Below are 22,862 nucleotides of genomic sequence, written 5' to 3'. Positions count from 1 at the left end.
GATCAAATGAAGAGAAAAATGTAGATGAGATATTTTATTCCTAAGAATGCTAATGAAAAGTTAAGTGGTGTATGTAGCAGGTGAGTAATGCTGTGGAATCAACATTAACCCTTCATCACTGACAGTAGTCACAACACAGTCTATCACTGCACAAATCCTCTTTACTCTTACCTTGCCAAGAGGATTATTTGGAGTGTTAATGACGATTGCTTTAGTATGCTTGTTAAATTTATTTGCTAGTTCAGCAGGATCCAATACCCAGTCAGCACTGGTCATCAACCTTCCAGATACCGGTTTCTGAAACAACAATAGGTATCCTTTTAAATACTCTAAAGATTAAAATGTTATGTATAAAAGGTGGTCAATACATGTTATGTATAAAGGTGGCCCTGTTATCCAAGCAATCTAATACTTAAAAATCTTACCTCTCTTTCAAATTTTGCTGCTTGAAAAAGCGTTTAGTGAAGTTAATCAAAATAAGTGAGTGTATGTAAGGATAAATGTCCTAAATAGTTTTCTAGTTATTAAATTTACAATTGGCCAGCGAAATGGAACACACAAGCAAGGAACAGGAGTAGGCAATTCAGCCTCTCGAATCTACTCCACAGTTCAAGATGATCATGGCTGAACTGATTGCAACCTTAAACCATATTCTTTCTTACCCACAGGCATAATGAGAATCCATCAAACTCTACCTTAAAAATATTCAAGGACTCAACTTCCAGCACCTTTTCAGGAAGACAGCGCCAAAGACTCAAGATTCTCTGAGAGAATTTTATTTTGTCTCTTCTTTGTTTTAAATGGGCAATCCTTGACTTTTAAGTTGTGACACCCAAGTTCTTGATTGTTTTAGAAGAGTCAATATCCTCCATTGTCAAGACACCTCAACCAAGTTTTCCCCAGGGTAGTGGAGTCCAAAGCTAGAGGGCATAGGTTTAAGGTGAGAGGGGGAGATTTAAAAGGTACCAAAGGCCAACCTTTTCATGCACAGGGTGGTGCGTGCATGGAATGAGCTGTCAGAGGAAGTGAAGGAGACTGGTACAATTACAATATTTAAAAGACATCTGGATGGGTATATGAAGACAAAGGGTCTAGAGGGATATGGGTCAAATGCTGGCAAATGGGACTAGATTAATTTAGGATCTGTCCCCATACTATACAGGTCTTTGACTTTAAGTCACCTCTCACTTGTCAACTCCATAAGATAAAAGGCTAACCCTTCTAACCTTCACACTCCATTCTAGTAAACTTGATTCGAATTGCATCCAGTGCATTTACTTGCATCTTTGAATAAGATGACCAATGCTGTGCACAATATTCCAGATCACGTCTCCCCAGACACTGCACACCTTAAGCATAATGTCTTAACGCTTGTATTCAGTTCCCCTCACAATAAATATAACCATTCTTTCCTAATTACTTGTCTTTGCAATTCATGTACTAGAACACCCAGATATATCTGGACACACTTTTAATGCAAAGCTAGGAATGAAAACACAAATGAATACTATGTGAATTATACTATCATGCTATACATTAAATTTAATTAAAGATGATACAACTTGTCAATAATTTAATTTGGCTGTAGAGACTTACTGGACGCAGCAGGATGTATACAGGTTGGCCGCCTGCCATTCGCACCATGGACTCATAACAATCAAAGAACGGTTCAATGATAATAACCTGTATTGGAATAGAGAAAATGCTTTCAATCAAGGATGGAAATCCTGGCTGACTTTCCCACTCCAGCCCTCATCTACCAACCAGGCAGTGACGGTAACGGTAGCAGACTACTTACAACCACAATTAAAATTAGCTCATTTAGCACAGATCAGAAACATATATTTGCTTGTCTGGCAAAGTTACACTTCCAATGTAGCCACTGAAATAGTAGAGAGAGATGATTTTCAACAGAGATTGGTTAATATTCAATCTTGCCTATTAGCTGTGGTGTTGTATCAGAATGTTTCCTTCATCTACAGAGTCATTCAGCTCTTTTTTTTTCCCAAGTGGTTAGTTATTTAAAGAACACCAGTAAAGATAAATTGTATGGACTAACAGGTGAAAGATAGTCATTCATGATACAAAACAAACAATCAACAAATTGTAGGAAAGTTACTTTGGTGAATTCAAGTATTGCAAGAAAGTAATGGATTCTGTTCTTTAACATCTGGAGTGTAAGGTAGTTTTCTGCAGATAAGCCATGTCTTAGATAAGACATATCTAAGTTAGAAGTCAGATGTGAGTTGTGCAACACCATAAATCACATCATATAGAAAGAACTTAGTCATAGAGACGTACAGCATGGAAACAGACCCTTTAGATCAACTACTCTCGTCCCATTTTCCAGCAATAAGCTCATATTCCTCTAAACCCTTCCTATTGGGAATGCATCCAGCTGCCTTTTAAATGTTGTAATTGTACCAGCCTCCACCACTTCCTCTGGGAGCTCATTCCAGGCACGCATGACCCTCTGTTGAAACAGTTGCCCCTTAGGTCCCTTTTATATCTTTCCCCTCTCACCCCAAACTTTGGGCCAGAAGACCCAGTTTCAAATCCCATCTGCTTGAGAGGCATGTCATAACAGGTCTGAATAGAGTGGATTAAAACATATCTATAGAAAAAAACTTACTTGAGGAAAAGTCTTAAAAACAGAGGAGATAACAAATTAAACAAGGGAATTAAAATGGGAGATTTCAGCTGTGTCCTCAATTCTATGATTTGCTTATATCTGTCACTTTTAGTTAAAAAAGCAGGTTCATTTACATTGTGAAATGAGCCAAATGAAAAAGACTTTATTGAATTGACAGAACGTAAAATCATCTTTTGTTCCCTCAAAATATTCTGCAAGTTCCTCCAAGGATGAGTTCTCATGATGTTAATCACATTAATTTAAAACAAAATATTTGATTTTTAAAAGAAAAATGCACATTGATCACAAAGCATGTATTTTTCTTCCAGGAGTTTAAAAATATTAATTAAAGCTGTCCTCATTAAACCTGTGCACACATACAAAACTAAATTGGGCTCAAGTACAAACCAATAGTTATAAAACTTTAATTTAAATGCTCCGACTCTCGATTTAGAAATTATTCAACAACCGTCAAAATCTCTATAAAAGTTATTACTAACAACATCAGTACTCTACTTTGATACAATGAGTCTACCTTTTCTAGGGCATTAAAAAATACCACGTACTTCATCATCATCATCAATCAGCGCCTGGAAGAAACAGAATAGGGCCTCATATGCTCCAACTGTCACGAGCACTTCAGTGAATGGATCAATGTCTTGTTCCAGTAATTTCCCAAAGAACTTTGCTAGGATCTTCACCAATGGTGGATGACCCTGAGAAGGGGTGGAAGAAGTGAGAAAGAAAAGGAAAACCATGTAGGAAGAGTGACGTAACACATTTTTACTGAATCTGTATGTGGAAGGTATAACATCAGTTAATAAAAATAGGCAGTGCTGGAGAAACTCAACAAGTCTAGCAGCATCTGAGCAGACAGGAACAGAGTTAATGTTTTGAGTCTAACTGGACTCAAAATATTAAAACTGTTTCTCTCTCCACAGAATCTACTTGACCTGTTGAGCTTCTCAAGCATATTATGTTTTTATTTCAAATCTCCAGTATCCAGAGTATTTTGCTTTTACTAACATTAGTTACGCTATCTGGTACAAGAAATGGTCCATTAGTATGCAAAAATATCTTTTTAGTCAGTAAAGCCTTATAAAATAGTTTAAAACTATGATTGCACAGAGTGTTTAGAAATGAAACATACTTTAGGTATTCTTCTTGCATATAAAGGTCAACTTGTCAATTGTATAACTGGAAATCAGAATGTATTTTGTTTAGGATATGGGTAACAGAAAAAAAAAAGCTTTGCTCATCAGTAGTTACCCCCTATTTTACAACTTAAGTCACTTTAGAGGGATCAACTGCAGTGCACATTACAACTGGGACACAGTTTCTCTTCCTTGAAAGTCATTAGTGAATTAATTGGCTTTTATAATAATCTATCTTCCATGATAATTTATTCCTGATTGGGCTCCCAAGTGATCTATTTAACAGTTGCTTGGTTTTCCTAATCTACCATTTGCTAGCCTAGTACTATCAATACTACCACATCCATTGAATCCATAACCCACATCCATTTTAACCAGTGACAATGATTAGTTGTATTTATACCCCTCAAAAGTTCTGTTACTCATGTCTGTGGGATGAATTCACAAACCTCTAGTTCTGAAACATTGCCAGGACTAGAACAGGAACAGGGAAGAAAAAAGTAAAAATATAAAAATAAGCAGTTGGTATTGAAAAACCAATGAGGCTGTTTCTTAAGCATGGCACCTATGTAACAGTTATGCAGTGCATTCAATGTAAAAAAAATCATGTTGAGGTTCTTCACTGAAACAATGGAGGAAATTAAATATGGGAAGAAATACAGTTAGTGCAAAAAGATGTGTTGGGAACCTGTACAAGATATACGATGGGATGTAATGAATCAAATGCATGCATTTATAATTTGCTCACTGAAATTTTATATCACTTTTAAAATAAACAAAACCACACTCAGCTTAATTTTATGTATATTAATTGATCTGCAATAAATCAAGGTATCTACACTTTAATGACTTTGACCTCATACTCAGTGTTGTTATTAGGAAATCTACCCTGAGATACTCATAACAATAAAAAAAAGGATTTTCTATCATTGAGCTGAATTTATGATTAGGACATCCCACTTATATACTAGCTTATGGGACTGGAGAAGCAATCACAGAGAATGGATAAGAAACATTACCCAAAGAGATGCATGAGAAATACTAATAATTGTTAATGAAGGAACTTTTAACCAGACCTGTTCTGTGACAGTGGCAACTGAAGGTATGGTTATCAAAAGTGAAGCATTTAAATTTGAAGATGCACAAAACATCAAAATTAGACCAATGGAATGCTCTGGAATAGTCATGTTTAGAAGTAACAAATACATGAATGTGGGTTTCAACAACAGGTGAAATGGAGATTGTGTTATGAAGGTGGAAGTAGGCAATCTTAATGATGGCACAAATAAGAAGTTGGAAGTTCACTTTGGGATTAAATAGGACACCAAGGTTACAAACAGGTTAACTTAACCTAAGACTGCTGCCAGGTAGAGGAATGACGTCAGAAACTATAAGTTTAGAATTGAGACCGAAAATAACGGCTTCAATTTTCTCAATAAAGAAATGGATTAAGTTTCTACTCATCCAACAATGAATTATGGATAAGCAGTTTGATAATGTAGCAAGGAGGAATCAAGAGACATGGCAATGAGATAGAACTGAAAATAATTAATGTACTGGTAAAATTGTCATGACTTCTGTTTAGACACGGGGTAAAACCCTCTGCTAATTTAAACCCGACACACAGAGAAGCTCATCACGCACAGTAATCTGTTAAATTTTGAGAGGCAAAGAACTATCTCATAAATCACTATTTAAAGTAAAAATTAACAATTTAATTCTTTAAGACTAGAGAATATTAAAACCAACAACTATTTATAACTCTTTTCTCTTAAACCTATCTTTTACCTCCCTCTCTACAATACTGGTCCTATTAAAAAAAACCCTGATTAAGGTTGGTTTCAAAACATGATTTTTTTTGTCAATCAGCTTTGTCAATTCTCCTTTGTAGATTTCACTCTAAATTTTTCTCTGGGTTTTCCTGGGTCATCTCTTCTTCGGTCTTTTGCTGCACAAACTTTTCTTATGCACGGGTACCTTTCAGAGAGCTGTTCGGCTAATGGTCTATACCTGTTGGTTTTCTTGGCAGTTCTACCCCTAACTGTTCAATATGTCTGGTTTTATAGCCCAAAACATCAGATCATTTCATTGGTTTGATGTTATCAAAACACTAAATTCAAATTTGATTGTATTTTGGTATCTAGGGCATAATTTGAGTGGCCAAATTTGAATTTGTTTTTGTTCCATTGCAACACAACTCCAGCTATTTGTTTCAACCAAGTGTTACATTTTAAAATTGTTCAGGATGCTCTGTACTTTCAGTCAGTCATTGCTAGCTTCCCCTCTCTCTTAAAGGTACACCTTCATAACACTTCATATAATGTTGCTGAAGAGAGCATGTAAATAAGAAATAGAAGGGATAAAGGATTGATCCTGGATTAACATATGAAATAATAGTGCAGGGGCAACAAAAGAAGATTAGTTAAAGATTAGATGCCCTCTTTAAAGATTTTTCTTTTAAACTTCATAGCCATCATTCCTATTTGTACTGACTCTTCTATGTACTGGCCACTTGCTAGTCATCTTATAGTTGTGAATGTCAATAGTGAATGGCAGAAATTTATTGATCTGCAAAGCTTAATTCTGATATGCAACTCAATCAGATCTTCCATTGAAAGGACAGTAGTGAGAAGCAAGTGATTTTTACATGTCTTGTGCTCAGAGTTGCACAGGCCAACTCTAAGTATGCACTAGACACACTCAAAACAGATTATAAATCTTCTCTACATTATCCAACACAGTGCCATTACTGATAGGACAAGTGGTGGTGAGGTTACTTCTTTCCAATTCATCATCGTCAACTTGTCTGTTGGGGTACTCATAGCCATTTCAACATGTTGGGTATGAATGATTATCAACACGACTGAAAAAATTCTGCAGAACAGATTTTTAATGATCATTTGGCTCAATGAAAATGTCAAAGGATTTTAGAACTTACATTCAGCATTCCATAAACCTGCACATTTTGTTACCATATTGAACATTCAGTCATCCAGCAGGACAAACAAATGTCTTTTGGGAGTATCCCTTCAAGATAAGTGGTTAATATCAAAATATACTAAAATTGTTCTTCAAAGTTACTTCAATAACTACAGTGCACTGGATAATCTTATGTTTTGATATATTACTGAAAGTAAATACTCACAGAAGCCCTGGTATACTGGTTGAAGTCACCATTTATAGCCTTTGTGAAAGCATCTTTTACAAAATTTGGAGGGGAGAAGTCAGGAAATCCTTGTCCTAGGTTGACAACCGCATGGTCAGCAGCAAGTTTTGTAAATTCGACCCTGAAAATAATGGAAATAAATACACATCAGAATTCCCTTTAGTTGCTTCCACATCTCTTTCTCTTATCCAACTCAACACAAGTACCTTGCTATAAAGGGAGCAAGTCATTACGTACAGGTATCACTGGCAATTCTGCTTTGCAACTGACTGTTAACGTGTTCAAGAGTGGTCGAATACTCAACAAAATTTCACATTTTTCTTTACCTTACAAGAATTGACTGAATCACCTTCTTTTGCATCTTGCCAAAAATAACTGCAGCATCCTCAGTGGAACTTGAAACTTTCTAGGAATGTTTTTCAGTTACCTATTCAGATATATTATAATACATCTCTGGACCAGGTGGGACCTCCTAGTCCATACAGACACCACTACTGTTCCACAAGAGCCCTAGGGAGCAAAATTAGGTAATGACTGAAAACAGGTGCGATTAGCCTGCATCCATTCAGCGGAAACACAGGCTGCATAGTATCACAATGCTGACTGATTGCAAAATCAATAAATGGTCCAAAATTGATACATATTAGCACTTCTTAAAGGAATGCTTAATGTTAGGCTGCTTCTCTAAAATCAGAGATGCATTCTGGATGGAGCAGGTGCTGGGAAACTGGAAAGCAATGTGGGTTGAGTCAATGGACATTGGACAACGAAGAAGGCAGTAAACCAGGAGCTCATTCCATTTGTATCTGACATTTTGAATAGAGAGGCCCCTTAACAACAGTGAACAGCAAAGTGGTGCTAATATTTGCAGCACCAGATTGGAAAGCAACGTAGAAAAGTTAATTATTACAGTCACTGTCACAGTCACAGGCAGTACTGCCTTTGCCATTGTGATCGCAGGCACAGATTTCAGAGAATACCATCCTGAAGAAATGCAGATATCCCATATTGTTTCTGGCTGAGGTCCAGGTAGGAAAATTGCTATCTATGGATGCTATGAGGAAATGGCCTCTTCCTGAGAGCCTATCACTCCATTCTAGCAGCTAGTCCTGCTTCACATATCCTCTTCTCATTTCCCCAGTCATGCTTAATTTCAAGCGGCTTTCCTATTCATACAGCCATGTCTAGAGGAAGAAGTTTACACATTAGCCTTGAAGTGAGCAAAGGGTCCACAGCTGTAAACGTTTAATGATCCCTTTCAACAGTGCTTGTTGGGATCCTTCCTGCTATTCAATACATATACAACATGCAAGCTTAGGTGTGAACATGCAATAGAGCTGCTTACGTCAGATCAGCATTGAATACTGACTGCTGCCACAATGTGCCATCCCTGTTCTTGTAGATGGACAACATGTGCACCAGCATCTGTACAAAGAATCGTTAAGGACACTTTGGCCACAGAACAGGTGCAACTAAGTCCACTTTCATGCAACGTAAGATTTTTCTTTTGTAAAACAAATTTGAAGCAACCTTTAAGTTATTTTTAACATAAATTGAGATGCACAATTGCAGAGGATTTCACAAAATCACTCTTGCATTATAAATACTTTGAGTATGCAATATGAAAAATCTTGCAATTGCCATAACAAGTTATATTGAACCACGATATTCCACCCACTGATATCTAGCAATAGACAAGATTCCTCAATGTCTTTTTATACTCAGTAAACTTCTCCCGTAAGCAAACCATCAATTTACCAAACATTCTTGTCTAATCCTTCAATTCTCCGAGAATGAATCTGCTGGGACATCATTACCTAAACAACATAGACAACAGATTTAATTTACAATTGCCAAATTCAATCACTTAAATAAAGAACAACAGCAAACCGTAACAAAAAAAATAATTATCGCTTGTACATGATCAAGACACTAGTCAAAAACAAATGTTTGAACATTCCTGCATAAAGGAAACAAAATTTCACAAACAATTGGCCATTGAGCTTCCTGTCTAAAGGAACAAAATTTAAAAAGTAATGTTAAACTTCAACAAATCCTTACTTAGATGGCAGTTGGAAGTCTGTCTGTATTTAAAAAAAAAGGATATAGAGGCATTCGAAGAAAGTGCAAAAAAATCTTAGGGATTCAATAACTAAGATGTTATACCTATTAGGTCAAATAAAACAGTCAGGCCGACTTCTCTAGTAGAACTGAGAGGTGGGTCTGATAGGACTAATTTACAAATGTTTCCATTTGGAGCAAAGTTCAAAACTCAGGACCATAAATTTAACTAGTTACTAATAAATCAAATAATAAATTTAAATGTTTTTTTTTAATGATAGAGGATGGTGAGAATGGAGAACTGGCCACCAAAAAAAAGGTCAGACCTTTTAAGTGGAAATTACTTAAGCACAAGGGGAAAGTAAATAGGGTATTCTAATTGGCTGAAATGATGTCAAATGGCAGGACATTGAAATTATAAACACCAGCAGAGATCAGGCAAAAGTGAGGACTGCAGATGCTGGAGATCAGAGTCTAGATTAGAGTGGTGCTGGAAAAGCACAGCAGGTCAGGCAGTATCGGAGGAGCAGGAAAATCAACGTTTCGGGGGAAAGCCCTTCATCAGGAATAGCCCTTCATCAGCCCTTCCTGATGAAGGGCTTTTGCCTGAAAGGTCGATTTTCCCGCTCCTCCGACACTGCCTGACCTGCTGTGCTTTTCCAGCACCACTTAAATCTAGACCAGCAGAGATCAGTTGGTCAGAATGGCCTGTTTCTGTGATGCAAAATTTTATGTAACACATGGCAGTATTTGCTACATTGTTGCAGAAGTGTAGAATTAGGCAGCAAGCCACACATCAGTTGAAAGAGATTATTACAAAGTACAGAATATCTGCTATAAAATGGATATGTAAGAGATATAAAAACATTGGGCCAATCCTTTATTAAACTTGCAATCGGTACTTCTGAAGCTGATGCTGTTATGTTGACCAACACGCAGTAAATTTGCACAAAAACCCACAATGATGAGACAAGTAACTGATTACTCCTTTCATATGGTGGTGTTGGGGAATAAATTTTGATAAGGACATTGGGAAATCTCTCAACCTCTTTTCTGCAGAGTACCAAAGGATCTCTGATATCCACCTAAAATAGGAAGATGAAGTTCATTTTAATGACTCATACAAAAGTTGGTATTTCCCCACAATCAATCAGTTATCCCTCAGTCATACAATGAAATACTAGTTGGATTATGTGCTCAGATCAAGCAAAGAGGCCTAAACCAAAAGCCATCCTATAATGAAAGCATGCTTACACTGAGCCAAGATGGCAGATACAAATAATAAATAGACAGAGCATCAGTAATAAAAAATGAAGGTATAATGAAACAAAACGCTGAAGGGTACAAGCACTACATATTATATCATTAGTTGATACTGGGAAACAAGAAGCATTACCTCACAAAAACAGGAATGAACGCAAACTGTCGAGGGCCTTTTGGACAAGCAATGGGGAATAGTGCACACGGCAGTCCAAGATGTGACTTTAGGTATATTGTGTCTTTATTTATTTCAAGACCTCTGCAGCGTATGCTGGCTTGCAACAATCACCCAACGTCAAATAACGTACCTATAGCTAGAAATAACAAAGCTAAATTCATCAACCATCACTATCACTCCACTAACCTCAATGACTTTTTAAAACTTCCAACTTTCTATCCACCAAACTGGAGTCTCGTATCACTGAATTCTCCTCTGATGAAATCACGATTCTCAGTGTCATCAATCTTCACAATCAACTTTGATTCCTTTCTTCTTTTCCACTGACTGGATTGACACAAATGACTTTGTTACATGAATGACCTCAAATAACTCAATCAGACATTGCAGCTGTTATCAGACTGAAAACAAGACAGGCAAAATATCACTATTTATCTGTTATCTTCAGATGCTAACTGGAATCTTGGATATCTTTAAGCTTTGGTTCTCTATTATTTCTGCTTGGACTGTTGATTACTGTTTTATCATTTTAAACACTGTCAAATGATAAAATGAACATGTGGAAACAATTTTTTTCCGTATTACAAATAATTTTTGAATAGTCATATCATTTATCAATAAGGCACATAGAGAGCAAGACTCATTAGAAGCTTAGAACACTTTTAAGACTGAAAATGCATTGTGCTACTGACAGACCATCTTTTAGATGAACTATAAAGCCAAAGTCCTGTCTGTCTGATTAGGTGGAAGATGCAGAGAAAATGTGCCCAATTTTTAGATCAACATCCTTCTTTCAAGCAAGATCATCAAAAACAAGTTAATTTGTCATTGCTGTGAGATCCTATTCTGTACAAAATCGTTGTGATGTTTCACTACATTACAGTCATCCCATTTATACTTTAAGGAATTACTAAAAGTTGCCTTCCTTCTTTTACACTCAAATTTTCATAGCTAAGTAACTGCAGAAAAAAAATTGTTTACCTTCTTCCTCTGCAAAATGTTGCTAATCGAACTGTTATTTCTTATGATTATATGCGCAGGTCCCCTGAGCATATCTGCTACCTCTTCTGTAATTAGGGCTATTTACAATTCTTCTAGTCTTCCGACCACCATCTGCTGGACATGAAGGTACATGCACTAAATAAACTTATAGTTATTAGACATATTCAGCAGAATACCATTTTTGTTTAACGAACAATAATACAACAGGAAAAACTTTAATACAAAATATGAATTTGGGTTTCATATTGCATTACAAAATGATTACAAGCATTGTGATTTTCACTAACTTTGCATAAGTTTATATTAATGTATACTGAACGTTCTTTATAGTTTGCAAAAATGTTATCTGTTTTGAAGTCCACTGAGACATGTTTTTCTATGTTGAGATGCTACATAATTGCAAATTACGAAAGAAATATTTTTCAAAGTGGTTTATAATAATGATAATCAGCACAAAATTAATGGCAATTTAATTTTTTTAACAGTTAATTTTTACTTAGCACAAGGAATATGTCAATGAAATTCCCAAATTATTATTTTACATAAAATTAAATATCTCTCAACTATCATCAAAATATCTTGAGAGATATTAAATATCTCTCAAATATCGTCAAAAAACAGCTTATAAATACAGCAGTTTTGCATCCATTTTCCTGCAGACATCGGTCCATTATGAGGAAGGAGTTATATAAAAGAAAAAATATATGCTGAACATATCTACAGCATATCAACTATATAAATTTAACCAAGTTCTTTCAGGTTCTCAATAATATTACTACTTCTCATGCCATTCATTTCTCCAGATCATAAAATATAGCCCACAACACTCAATGATCTAATCCAATTAGTAGGCAAATATAGAGCTAAGAAAAATGCCCCATACTTGATTGCTGATCCATGCTTTAAAAAGCAGCAAAAGGGTTTGCAAGGTAAAGATCAGAAGGTCAGCTAAATTTTGGGTTAAGTACAGACAGGGTAAATAGGTAAAGTCAGCATGGTCCTACCAGAGCTTAGGTGAGCTTTCTCATTAGAATCTTGTGACTCATAGTGGTTTAACCTAAGGGTCACCCTGCCTCAGGCGAGAAGAAAGGTTGAGAAGTCCTTCATAGCAACCTCAGTCAGTCCAGGTAGAAAACCCACACTGTTGGCATCATACTACATTACAAATCAACCATCCAGCCAACTCAGCGAAATGACACCCTATATACAATTTTTTAAAAATCCATTTATGTTTGATTTTGTCTCTCATCGTTATGTCAATTCCTGTGTTGCTTTAGAAAAGGGAACTGCAGCTCAATTATTGATGTAACACATTACATGTAACACCTTTCCACTATATACTCTTTATTTTCTGGATTTGTCATTGAACAACAGCCTCGAGCTGCTGAAGTGCTGTATTCTTGACTTGCATCTTTGAGTGGTTCAGCCAACCAAGGCTGTTCATTTTTGTTCCAGATCAACACACATTTCAGCATTGATTTAATCAAAATCAGTCTCAGTGACAACAATGCTTGAAATCACAGGAGTCTACGACTGCAGTAATAATTTGATTCCATTGTTCTGGAATTGAGTTGAATGTGAAGATTTGCCAGAATGGTTGCGGGTTGACTTATTATTTCTCTCTTTGGTCAGGCTGCTTTGCTGTTGAGACACTGATGATTTTCCTCTATGGATTTGGAAGGAAAAAAAAGTATGCCATCACCAATAAACTTCAGGAATGTGAAAATTTTAACTCCACAAGGAGGAAAAGAAATCATTTTGTAGAAACTAATGAGATGTTTTTCATCTCTCTGCAGCAGAGAAAATACTAACATGAAGTCTCCTGAATTGTTGATGCGGTATTTGGAAAGACTATCACTATGTCAAAGTTGATTGGTACCAGAAGCAAAACTTTCAAGGACATCAAAGCAAGTGAGAGTGGAAAATACAGAGTCACTGACAATATTTCTTAAATCTTTCCTAAATTCTCGGATGATACCAAAAGGACCGGCGAATTGTATGTGTATTACCCTTTATCAAAAGGAGCCTGAAAGTTAAGTCTAGAAAGTACAAACTAGTCAGTTTAATTTTAGTGGTGGGAAACTTCTTGAAGCAATTATTTGGGATAGAACGAGAAGTTACATGAAAATGTGTGGGTTAATTAGGAAGAGCCAGTACAGATTTCTAAAGGTAAAACCATGTTTAATTAACTTGCTGGAGTTCTTTGAAGAGGTTACATGTGATATGGATGACATTGATATTATTGTGGTTCTGTTCGCCAAGCTGGGAGTTTGTGTTGCAAACGTTTCGTCCCCTGTCTAGGTGACATTCTCAGTGCTTGGGAGCCTCTTGTGAAGAGCTTCTGTGATGTTTCCTCTGGCATTTATGGTGGCTTGTCTCTGCTGCTTCCGGTTGTCAACCGGAAGCGGCAGAGACAAGCCACTATAAATGCCGGAGGAAACATCACAGAAGCGCTTCACAAGAGGCTCCCAAGCACTGAGAATGTCACCTAGACAGGGGATGAAATGTTTGCAACACAAACTCCCAGCTCGGCGAACAGAACCACAAAAACGAGCACCTGAGCTACAAATCTTCTCCCAAACTTTGAACATTCATATTAAGTTGCAGTTCTTCCACAAATGATGTTTCCTGTTCTGTCACCAGGACCTGGACAAATGTCCTTCCTTAACGAAGACATCTTTAGTTGACATCTCAGCCAGAATTCTGCTTTCATATGTAAATTCCATTATGGTCCCTAATTGGACTTCTCCTTTCACCACTCTTTCATTGTTTATATGCCTGTAGATGACTGCGATTCCCCTTTATGTTGGCTGCTAGTCTTTTCTTGTTGTAATTCATTTTTGCAACTAATTTTTTTATATCCTTTCCGAACCATCTTTATTCAGCTTCTATTAAACATGCTCAATTGCATTTTCTATCTGACACCAATTAAATGCATATTTTTTCTTCTTTAACTTAATAAATTTCTCTTTATTCATTCCAAGGAGCTCTAAGTTTGTTTGCCTCATCTTTCCTTATCATTTACACCTCTGTGAAATTTCTGTTAACAATAGTTCTGTGGGATCATTCACACCCATCTGAACATGCTGTAACCTTTCATCCAAAAGCTGGCACATCCAACAATAGAGCAGTCCTTCGTTGCCAATTCTCTAACAGCATGGTGCTACTCCAGTGTTGGATGAGTTTCCTCCACTCTTAAAAACTAAATTAAGCTTTTTAAAAATTGTGTGAAGACTTAAATTAATTTTGTTTATGTACTGCAATCCATCCAAAAGGAAACAGGTTCCTCATTTTGATTCACATCCTTTCCACAAGTTGGTTGCCAGTATTTCACACCAGGCAACTTTATTTTACCTAGCTTTCAGATAAGGAAAGTGTGTTGTCGTTGGTGGCCAGATTGAAAACCAGAGGGCACAAACTTCAGGTAAAGAACAAAACAATCCTTATGCAGTGACAGGTGAAGATTTTGCATTGCCAAGGTGTATAGGAATCAAACACAATCAAGACATTCAACAGGGAATTGCGTTATCTGAAAACAAAGAATGTTCAGGTCTATACGCAAAAAGCAAGAAGTAGCTGCAGTTGAACTGCTCCTTTGGAGAGCCAGCACGAGAGACATGACAGACAAATGGCCTCCTTTCTTTTTTATATAGGATTTGAATGTTTTGTCACACCAGATCACAAATGTGACTCAAAAAAAAAGCAATGCTACAGACTTTGGAGATGTGAAATAAAAACACAAATCTCTGGGGAGATTCACCAGGTTTGGTAGTTGTGGAAGACAAAACAAATTGTTCGAGAAACTCGAGAGGTCAAGCAGCATCTGCGGACAGAAAACAGAGTTAATGTTTGGAGTCCAGGGACTTCAGCACTCAAATATTCTCTCTCCACAGATGCCGCCAGACCTGCCGAATTTTCACCACTACTTTTTTGTTTGACATTTCCAGCATTCCCAGTTCGAGGTTTTAACTACTCGAATGTTTAAGAGTGTTTTCTCTCCACACACGTTGCCAAACCTAAGCCACCCCAAAAACATATTTACAAATCACAAAAATGTGACTTGACTAGTATCTCCCATAACAGGTGACGCTCTGTAATCAAAAAAAGAAAATATTTTAAGCAGTTTGAAAACCATTTAAAATAAAATCTCTTTTGACAAAAAACAAACAACAACCGTGTTCCCCCCCCGGGGTCTGGCATCTAGAAGCTTCCGTCTAAGGTGTTTGTGTTACCTGTCAAACTCATCTTTCAGACTGTCTTTTACTTTGTTTAAAAAAAATCAACACCAGGTTATAGTCCAAAGGTTGGATTATAATCTGGTGTTATATTATGTTTAATTTTGTCCAACCCAGTCCAACACTGGCACCTCAACATTATGTCTTTTACTTATACTGCTATATTCCCTACTCGCCCCCTTTAATATTTTTCACGTATTGTCAACTGGATGTCACTGTTCTTCTTGCATTTACTCACTCAGTCGCACAGGAGACCGAGACGAGCCCCTTATGATTGATGTCAATGTCGCCGCCTTCACTCTGTCCTGGGTGGGGGGAGCCGCTCGCAGGGCGGACCTTCTCGCGGCAGGGAAACCTCCACGGGGCGGATCCTTTGTCCTGGGCCCAACCCCCGTGCGGCACCCCGGACCCAAAGAGGGATCGCACACTCATGTTCACTTCCTCCCCAACACCCACCCACCCTGCAAACAACCACGACCGCGGACAAAATGAAGACGGTTCGGGTATTCGGTCGGGGTGGAGTTTGATTTTTTGTTTTCCCCTGAGGAAACTGACTGAGCCAAAATCGAACGAACTGATCGACCGGACCGTTCAAGTTTTGGCGCAAACTCTCCAACTGGCGGATTTGCAGCCAGCAGGGATCGCGCCCTTTCCGGCTCGCGTGTGACGTCACTTCCTCCGGGGTGGGGGAATGTTTGTTCCTGAGGGGAGAATACCCCCCCCATTGCCCCCTCCCCCCCACCACCAAAAAAACACTAAACAAACAAATTAACTCCGAACACGGACTGGCCCGTGTGAATAAAGCCCGCGGAGGCAGAGTGCGGCCCGCTGCTCGGGAGGTGAGCTGGGACTGGCTGCGCGGTGTGTTTCTTTCAGTCAATGAACTGCCCTGGCTTAGTGTTCACCGGCATCAGCCTGGATTTTACACCTCCGGAGTTTGGGATCCCGTGATCAGCTGGGAATAGCCGGCAGTCTGGGATCAGCTGGGAGTAATACTCTGGGATCAGCTGGGAATGGCCGGCAGACTGGGATCAGCTGAGAGTAGAATCCTGGGATCAGCTGGGAGTAATACCCTGGGATCAGCTGGGAGTAATACCCTGGGATCAGCTGGGAATGGCCGGCAGACTGGGATCAGCTGAGTAGAATCCTGGGATCAGCTGGGAATAGCCGGCAGTCTGGGATCAGCTGAGAGTAGAATCCTGGGATCAGCTGGGAGTAATACCCTGGGATCAGCTGGGAATAGCCGGCAGTCTGGGATCAGCTGGGAGTAATACCCTGGGATCAGCTGGGAATGGCCGGCAGACTGGGATCAGCTGAGTAGAATCCTGGGATCAGCTGGGAATAGCCGGCAGTCTGGGATCAGCTGAGAGTAGAATCCTGGGATCCGTTGGGAATAGCCGGCAGTCTGGGATCAGCTGGGAGTAATACCCTGGATCAGCTGGGAATGGCCGGCAGTCTGGGATCAGCTGAGTAGAACCCTGGGATCAGCTGGGAATAGCCGGCAGTCTGGGATCAGCTGAGAGTAGAATCCTGGGATCCGTTGGGAATAGCCGGCAGTCTGGGATCAGCTGAGTAGAACCCTGGGATCAGCTGGGAGTAATACCCTGGGATCAGCTGGGAATGGCCGGCAGACTGGGATCAGCTGAGTAGAATCCTGGGATCAGCTGGGAATAGCCGGCAGTCTGGGATCAGCTGAGAGTAGAATCCTGGGATCCGTTGGGAATAGCCGGCAGTATGGGATCAGCTGGGAGTAATACCCTGGATCAGCTGGGAATGGCCGGCAGTCTGGGATCAGCTGAGAGTAGAACCCTGGGATCAGCTGGGAATGGCCGGCAGTCTGGGATCAGCTGAGAGTAGAACCCTGGGATCAGCTGGGAATAGCCGGCAGTCTGGGATCAGCTGAGAGTAGAATCCTGGGATCAGTTGGGAATAGCCGGCAGTATGGGATCAGCTGGGAGTAATACCCTGGATCAGCTGGGAATGGCCGGCAGTCTGGGATCAGCTGAGAGTAGAACCCTGGGATCAGCTGGGAATGGCCAGCAGACTGGGATCAGCTGAGAGTAGAACCCTGGGATCAGCTGGGAATGGCCGGCAGTCTGGGATCAGCTGAGAGTAATACTCTGGGATCAGCTGGGAATGGCCGACACACTGAGATCAGTTGGGAGTAATATCTTGGGATCAGCTGGGAATGGCTGGTAGGCTGGGATCAGCTGGGAATGGCCAGCAGACTGGGATCACTTGGGAGTAATAACCTAGGATCAGCTGGGAATGGCTGGCAGCATGTGATTTGTGGGAATGACTGGATGTCTGGATTCTGGGCAATTGCTGGCAGGGCGGCTCTGATAAGAATGGCACCCTGGGATCTACTGGGAGTGACTGTCAGCTCAGACTTGGGTTGAATTCCTGCTTGACTGGGTTTAGATGAGAATTGCAACCTGGAATCTGCTGACAATGGCTAGACATTTGGAACTTGCTAGGATTAACAGCTAGAGTTCTGGTGGGAATATATTGATAGCCATATATACAGATAGCAGTCAGCTGGCCACTCTGGTAGCCATGAGCCTGCAGTTTGGACTTTGGTGTCTTTGGCTAACAACCATGATTTTGTTGACCATGAACTGACAGCTGGGGAATCAGTATCAGTCAGTCTGGTAATCAGGGCAATAGTGTTTTTTGCAAATCCAATGCACATTGATTATAGTTGGTTTGCTCTTGGTCATGAACTCAGGGTTGGCAAATGCTTGCAGTGTTTAGAAGGCATAGTTTGGGGAACAGTAGATGTGAAATGTCACTGCCATGACTGGGGCATCTGAAATGCAACACCTAGTAATTATTTTGTCATTTAGTTATTCTCATCTGGTGAATCATATTTTCCACCTCTGAAAATGTGAGGACATTGAAAATTTGCCCATGTTTCAAATCACAGCTAGTCTCATTTATCTATGCTCGCTAGTCTACATCGATTCCTGTTCAAGCAGCATCTTGACTCTCAATTATGAGCTTTGATTTTGAATCCCTCTATGTCCTGTACCTCCAGATCTCTGTAATATCCTCTGGGAGCACATCTCTGAGAAATCTTGGTGTTTCCAGTCCTGGCCTTTTAGATTTCTCCACAACTAGTGGCTTTGCCTTCAGTTACCTAGACCTCAAGCTCTGGAATTCTCTAAAACCCTCGCTATATATCTTCACCTCTCCTTCTTGTTTTCCTCCTATTAAGGCACAAGTTAAATGTTTTTTCTTTGACCAAATGTTTAGTCATCTAACATAATATATATTTTTTGTGGCAGTATCACTTTTTGTTTTATAATGTTCCTGCTAAGCATCTTGTGATATTTCATTGCATTAAAACCATTGAATACATACACAATGAGTAGTTATTAAAATGGCAATAAATCCAGAAGCAGTAGATGATCAGATTTAAAAATGTACAGAATTTGGATGGTTTAGAGTCTGACAACTGAAAGTCTCCAATGCAGTAAATAGTCTGTTGTGATGATCACCTACTAGACTGAATTACACTGTCACCTCATTGTGACTAAGTATGTATACAAAGCTAATAAGTAGGCAGGTATTTTGTCGCATTTTGCTGTCCAGCAGTCTCTGCTGCAAAGGCTTTTCTCCGTAGACATGTGGTGAAGACAAGATCAAACGCAACTGTTAATGCTGCTGTGATTGATTGAAGTTCAGGTTAACAATATGTCAATCTGCCATTCAACAATGGGTTGCTGTCCTCAATTGCTATTCGCCATTGAAGACTTTTATTTCTTCAAATGTGTGAGGATGCTTGTTGTAGTTTGCTGGTTCATGGTCATTGACAAGAAATGAGATTTGTTATGAAAAGCAAGTTCAATCATAAACTCATAGATGTTTACAGCACAGAAGGAAACCATTCAGCTCAGTGTGTCTGCACTGGATATCTAAATGGCACAAATGTTTCTCACTTAACCACTTTTTTTAGGTAGAGCATTTCAAATTCCCACCACCCTCCATGTAAAATTTTAATTCTCATTCTAATTTTCTATTCCTACCTTAAATCTATAAATGAGAAAAGTGCCTTCGTTTCTGCCCTATATATATTCCTCATACTCTTATAGAACTAACCTGGGCAGCATCCTAGTAAATCTCTTGTGTACCCTCTCCAGTGCAATCTACAACGTGTGATCACAGTTACACACATTAATTCCAGCTATGGCCCAATCAGTTCCAACGTAACCTCCCTGCTCTTGGCCAGGTCATTGATCTCCTGCAGTTTATCGTTATCCTCACTATTTGCACTATATTAAACTTCTTGATCATACCCTCTACATTTAAGTCCAAGTGCCACTTTCACATGTGCCAAATGTTCAGACATGTGCATCCCCACTGGAAATAATCTTTCAATCACAGAAACGTACCTCTTACATCATCCTTACATTTTTGACCAATCTGTTACCTTATCAAAAGTCTTGCTGTAGCCAAATCAAATGTATTGCCCTCTTTATTAATACTTTGTGAAAATTGACACAGTGGAAATGGTATAGATTTCAGGATAAAGGACTGTGAAATATTTAAAGAAATAAACAGAGAGAGAGAAGATACTAGCATGGTTAGAAGTCTTAAAAATGAATACATCCGCAATCTGGGATGAGATGTATCCAGACTATTTATTTTGATAATATACAGGCAATAGATTCCCTTCTTGAGCACGAGGTGAGTACCCAGTGATGTCCTCTCCACTGTCACTTGGATAAAATCAGACATTGGGAAGGGATTTTTGATTTTGGTGAGTATCGTTGGAAGAAAAGAATAGTTTACTGCTTCTGCTTGTAATTCTATGGGCCAAGCATATGTATTTTTCTTAAAAATAGTCTCACCATCTGTGGGGACAGAAAAAGTTATTGTTTCAAGTCAAATCTGACTATTCTGAAAAGGAGTCATTTGACTCGAAGGAGAGTTCTGTTCAACTCAACACTTTAATTCTGTTTCTTTCTCCAAAGATATGCTGCCAAACGTGCTGATTATTACATCATTTGCTGTAATTTTTTAGATTTCTACTTTTATATAGGTGTTTTACACTTTATCTTGTCTGTATGATCCCTTTATGAAATGCACATCCCCTTATAAATTATGTACCCTAATAATTACACAGATTCGTCTTTATGTGCAATAACTTTTGGAGATGTGGAAGAAAAATAATTATAGATCCATAAATCAGTGTCAGTCATACTTACTTTATAAAAGTAGAAAGTGAAGCTTATACACTTTTTCACATAGTGTGTGACATGTAAATGGAATGAACTGTCAGAAGAAGTGGTAGATACAGGTACTGATACAACATTTAAAATATATTTGAACAGGTATATGAATAGGAAAGATTTGCAGAGATATGGGCCAAACACAGGCAAATGGGACTAGGTTAGTCAGCAGAGGCAAGTTGGACTGAAGGGCTTGTTTCCAAGCTGTATAATTCTTTGACTCTGTTGAGAAAGGCAAAGGAGCAGATATCAGTACAATGCTTGATCCAAGCTGTGTGGCTGTGCAGCCACTTTAAGGGTCTGTGCATGCCAATCAGTGTGCTGACTCATTGACTTTCAGTTTTGGAAATTACTGCCACTAATGGACCTCAGAGGTTCATGCTAAGGTTTTTTTTTAAAAAATGAAAAGGAAGGGACGAACCAAGAAATCAGACACCATTAAGTGCAGCCTCAGTGGTGGGAAATTTGGTGGAGAGACTTTTGAGACATGGAATCTATTTTCACTTGGAGACATGAATTAATCATGGATAGTCAGTATGAATTAATCATGGATAGTCAGTATGAATTTGTCAAAGGAATGTCATGTTTGATAAATATGATTTTTTTGAGGAGGTAATTAGGAAGCCCCAGCAGCTCAGACCCCAGATAGCTCCACCTTTATCTCACTCAATAGAGGGGGATACACCTCACTCGGGCCTGCAGATTTATCCTTTTTTTAAGGCTACTAAACTTGCCTCTCTCACACTGTAATATTTCACAGTCCTCCACTCTGTTCTCTATACCTGTTTGACCATTTCCCTTGTGAACTTCAATGCAAAGAATTCATTGAGGACTGTGCTTACACCTCCTGGGTCTACAGATAGATCACCTCTATGGTTGCTAGTGGTCCCTACTCTTTCCATAATTGGTTTTGAGCTAGCTGCCTGAGGAATGAGTGGAACTCCAAAAGCTTGCGGGTTCAAATAAACCTGTTGGAGTATTACATGGTATCATGTGTTCTTTGGCTTTGTCCGTCCCAGACCGGCATCTCTATATTGAAAAAGCACAGGCATAGCAGACATTGACGCATACCAACAGATGGAGACAGACCGCACACCACAGTTAGAAAACAGGATCATTTATACATTGAAAAAGCTCAATTAGACTGGACAGATAACCTCAGAATGAAACCAGCGCCCTCCACTTTTACTGATTTCCCCAAGATGCATAAGCCAAACAACCGCTTCAGGCCCATGGTTTCCCTACCAGATGCACTGACACACAAGGAATTACAACGGAGACTGAAACACCTCATAGATGGATCATCCCCCCCCCCATCCACTCAGCCTGGGAATTCCTCAACAACATCAAAATGGATTACGATGAAATTATTATGGTTTTCTTTGATGTTACAGCACTTCACTTCCATTGACATTCCACTAGCAAAAGAAATCTTCACCGCTTTACTAGAAGAAGCAGTAACGCTGACCCCCAACAACTCCATCAGCAAGGACAATATGCTCAAACTACTAAACTTCCACATCACGACTCACTTCGTCTTTAATGGCCAAGAATATCAAAAGGTCAGTGGCACACCCGTGGAATCACCCATCTCAGGACTCAGCAGAAGCAGTCATGCAAAGACTGGAAAACACAGCCCTTCCCCTGATCCAACCAAAGCTATAGACCTGACAGTGGGCGATACATTTGCCATCATCAAATGCACAAAGTTAGAAGAAACACACCATCTCATCAATAACATACCGTATCAAAATCACCAGAGAAGAGGTAAACAACAATCAACTCCCATTCCTAGACATCATGGTTGGCGTGACCATCAGTGAATTCCTAACCAATGTCTATAGGAAGAACATCCACTTGGACCAAATCCTTAATTACAACAGCAATCACCGAACACCCACAAACAGAGCTAATGTCAGGACACTATTTAAACAAGCTAT

General features: G+C 39.1%; 2 protein-coding genes across 4 annotated transcripts in view; one reads left to right on the top strand and one right to left on the bottom strand.

The window, feature by feature from the left end:
- The window catches only part of LOC132825887 (kynurenine--oxoglutarate transaminase 1-like), a 47,469-nt gene extending 31,339 nt beyond the window's left edge, over positions 1–16,130 (bottom strand). Inside the window, exons 1-7 of one of the 3 annotated variants that reach the window (XM_060841488.1) lie at positions 15,927–16,130; positions 11,433–11,567; positions 8,711–8,769; positions 6,932–7,073; positions 3,199–3,348; positions 1,597–1,683; positions 172–297 (exon numbers count right to left, since the gene is read on the bottom strand). In XM_060841488.1, the coding sequence (XP_060697471.1) occupies positions 172–297; positions 1,597–1,683; positions 3,199–3,348; positions 6,932–7,073; positions 8,711–8,769; positions 11,433–11,504 (636 nt within the window). In that variant the 5' untranslated portion in view covers positions 11,505–11,567; positions 15,927–16,130. Of the gene's footprint in view, positions 1–171; positions 298–1,596; positions 1,684–3,198; positions 3,349–6,931; positions 7,074–8,710; positions 8,770–10,637; positions 10,779–11,432; positions 11,568–15,926 lie in introns of those variants that run through there. The other 2 variants (XM_060841487.1, XM_060841489.1) reach the window with 2 other exon arrangements.
- LOC132825885 (volume-regulated anion channel subunit LRRC8A) overlaps positions 16,116–22,862 on the top strand; it is a 59,392-nt gene continuing 52,645 nt past the window's right edge. Inside the window, exon 1 of the mRNA XM_060841483.1 lies at positions 16,116–16,527. The gene's annotated coding sequence lies outside the window, so the exon portion shown is untranslated. The remainder of the gene's footprint in view (positions 16,528–22,862) is intronic.

Source organism: Hemiscyllium ocellatum, chromosome 21, assembly GCF_020745735.1.
Source record: "Hemiscyllium ocellatum isolate sHemOce1 chromosome 21, sHemOce1.pat.X.cur, whole genome shotgun sequence".
NCBI classification, from domain to species: domain Eukaryota; kingdom Metazoa; phylum Chordata; class Chondrichthyes; order Orectolobiformes; family Hemiscylliidae; genus Hemiscyllium; species Hemiscyllium ocellatum.
Note: the sequence above shows the minus strand (reverse complement) of the source record. Positions and strands in the feature narration are given on the sequence as shown.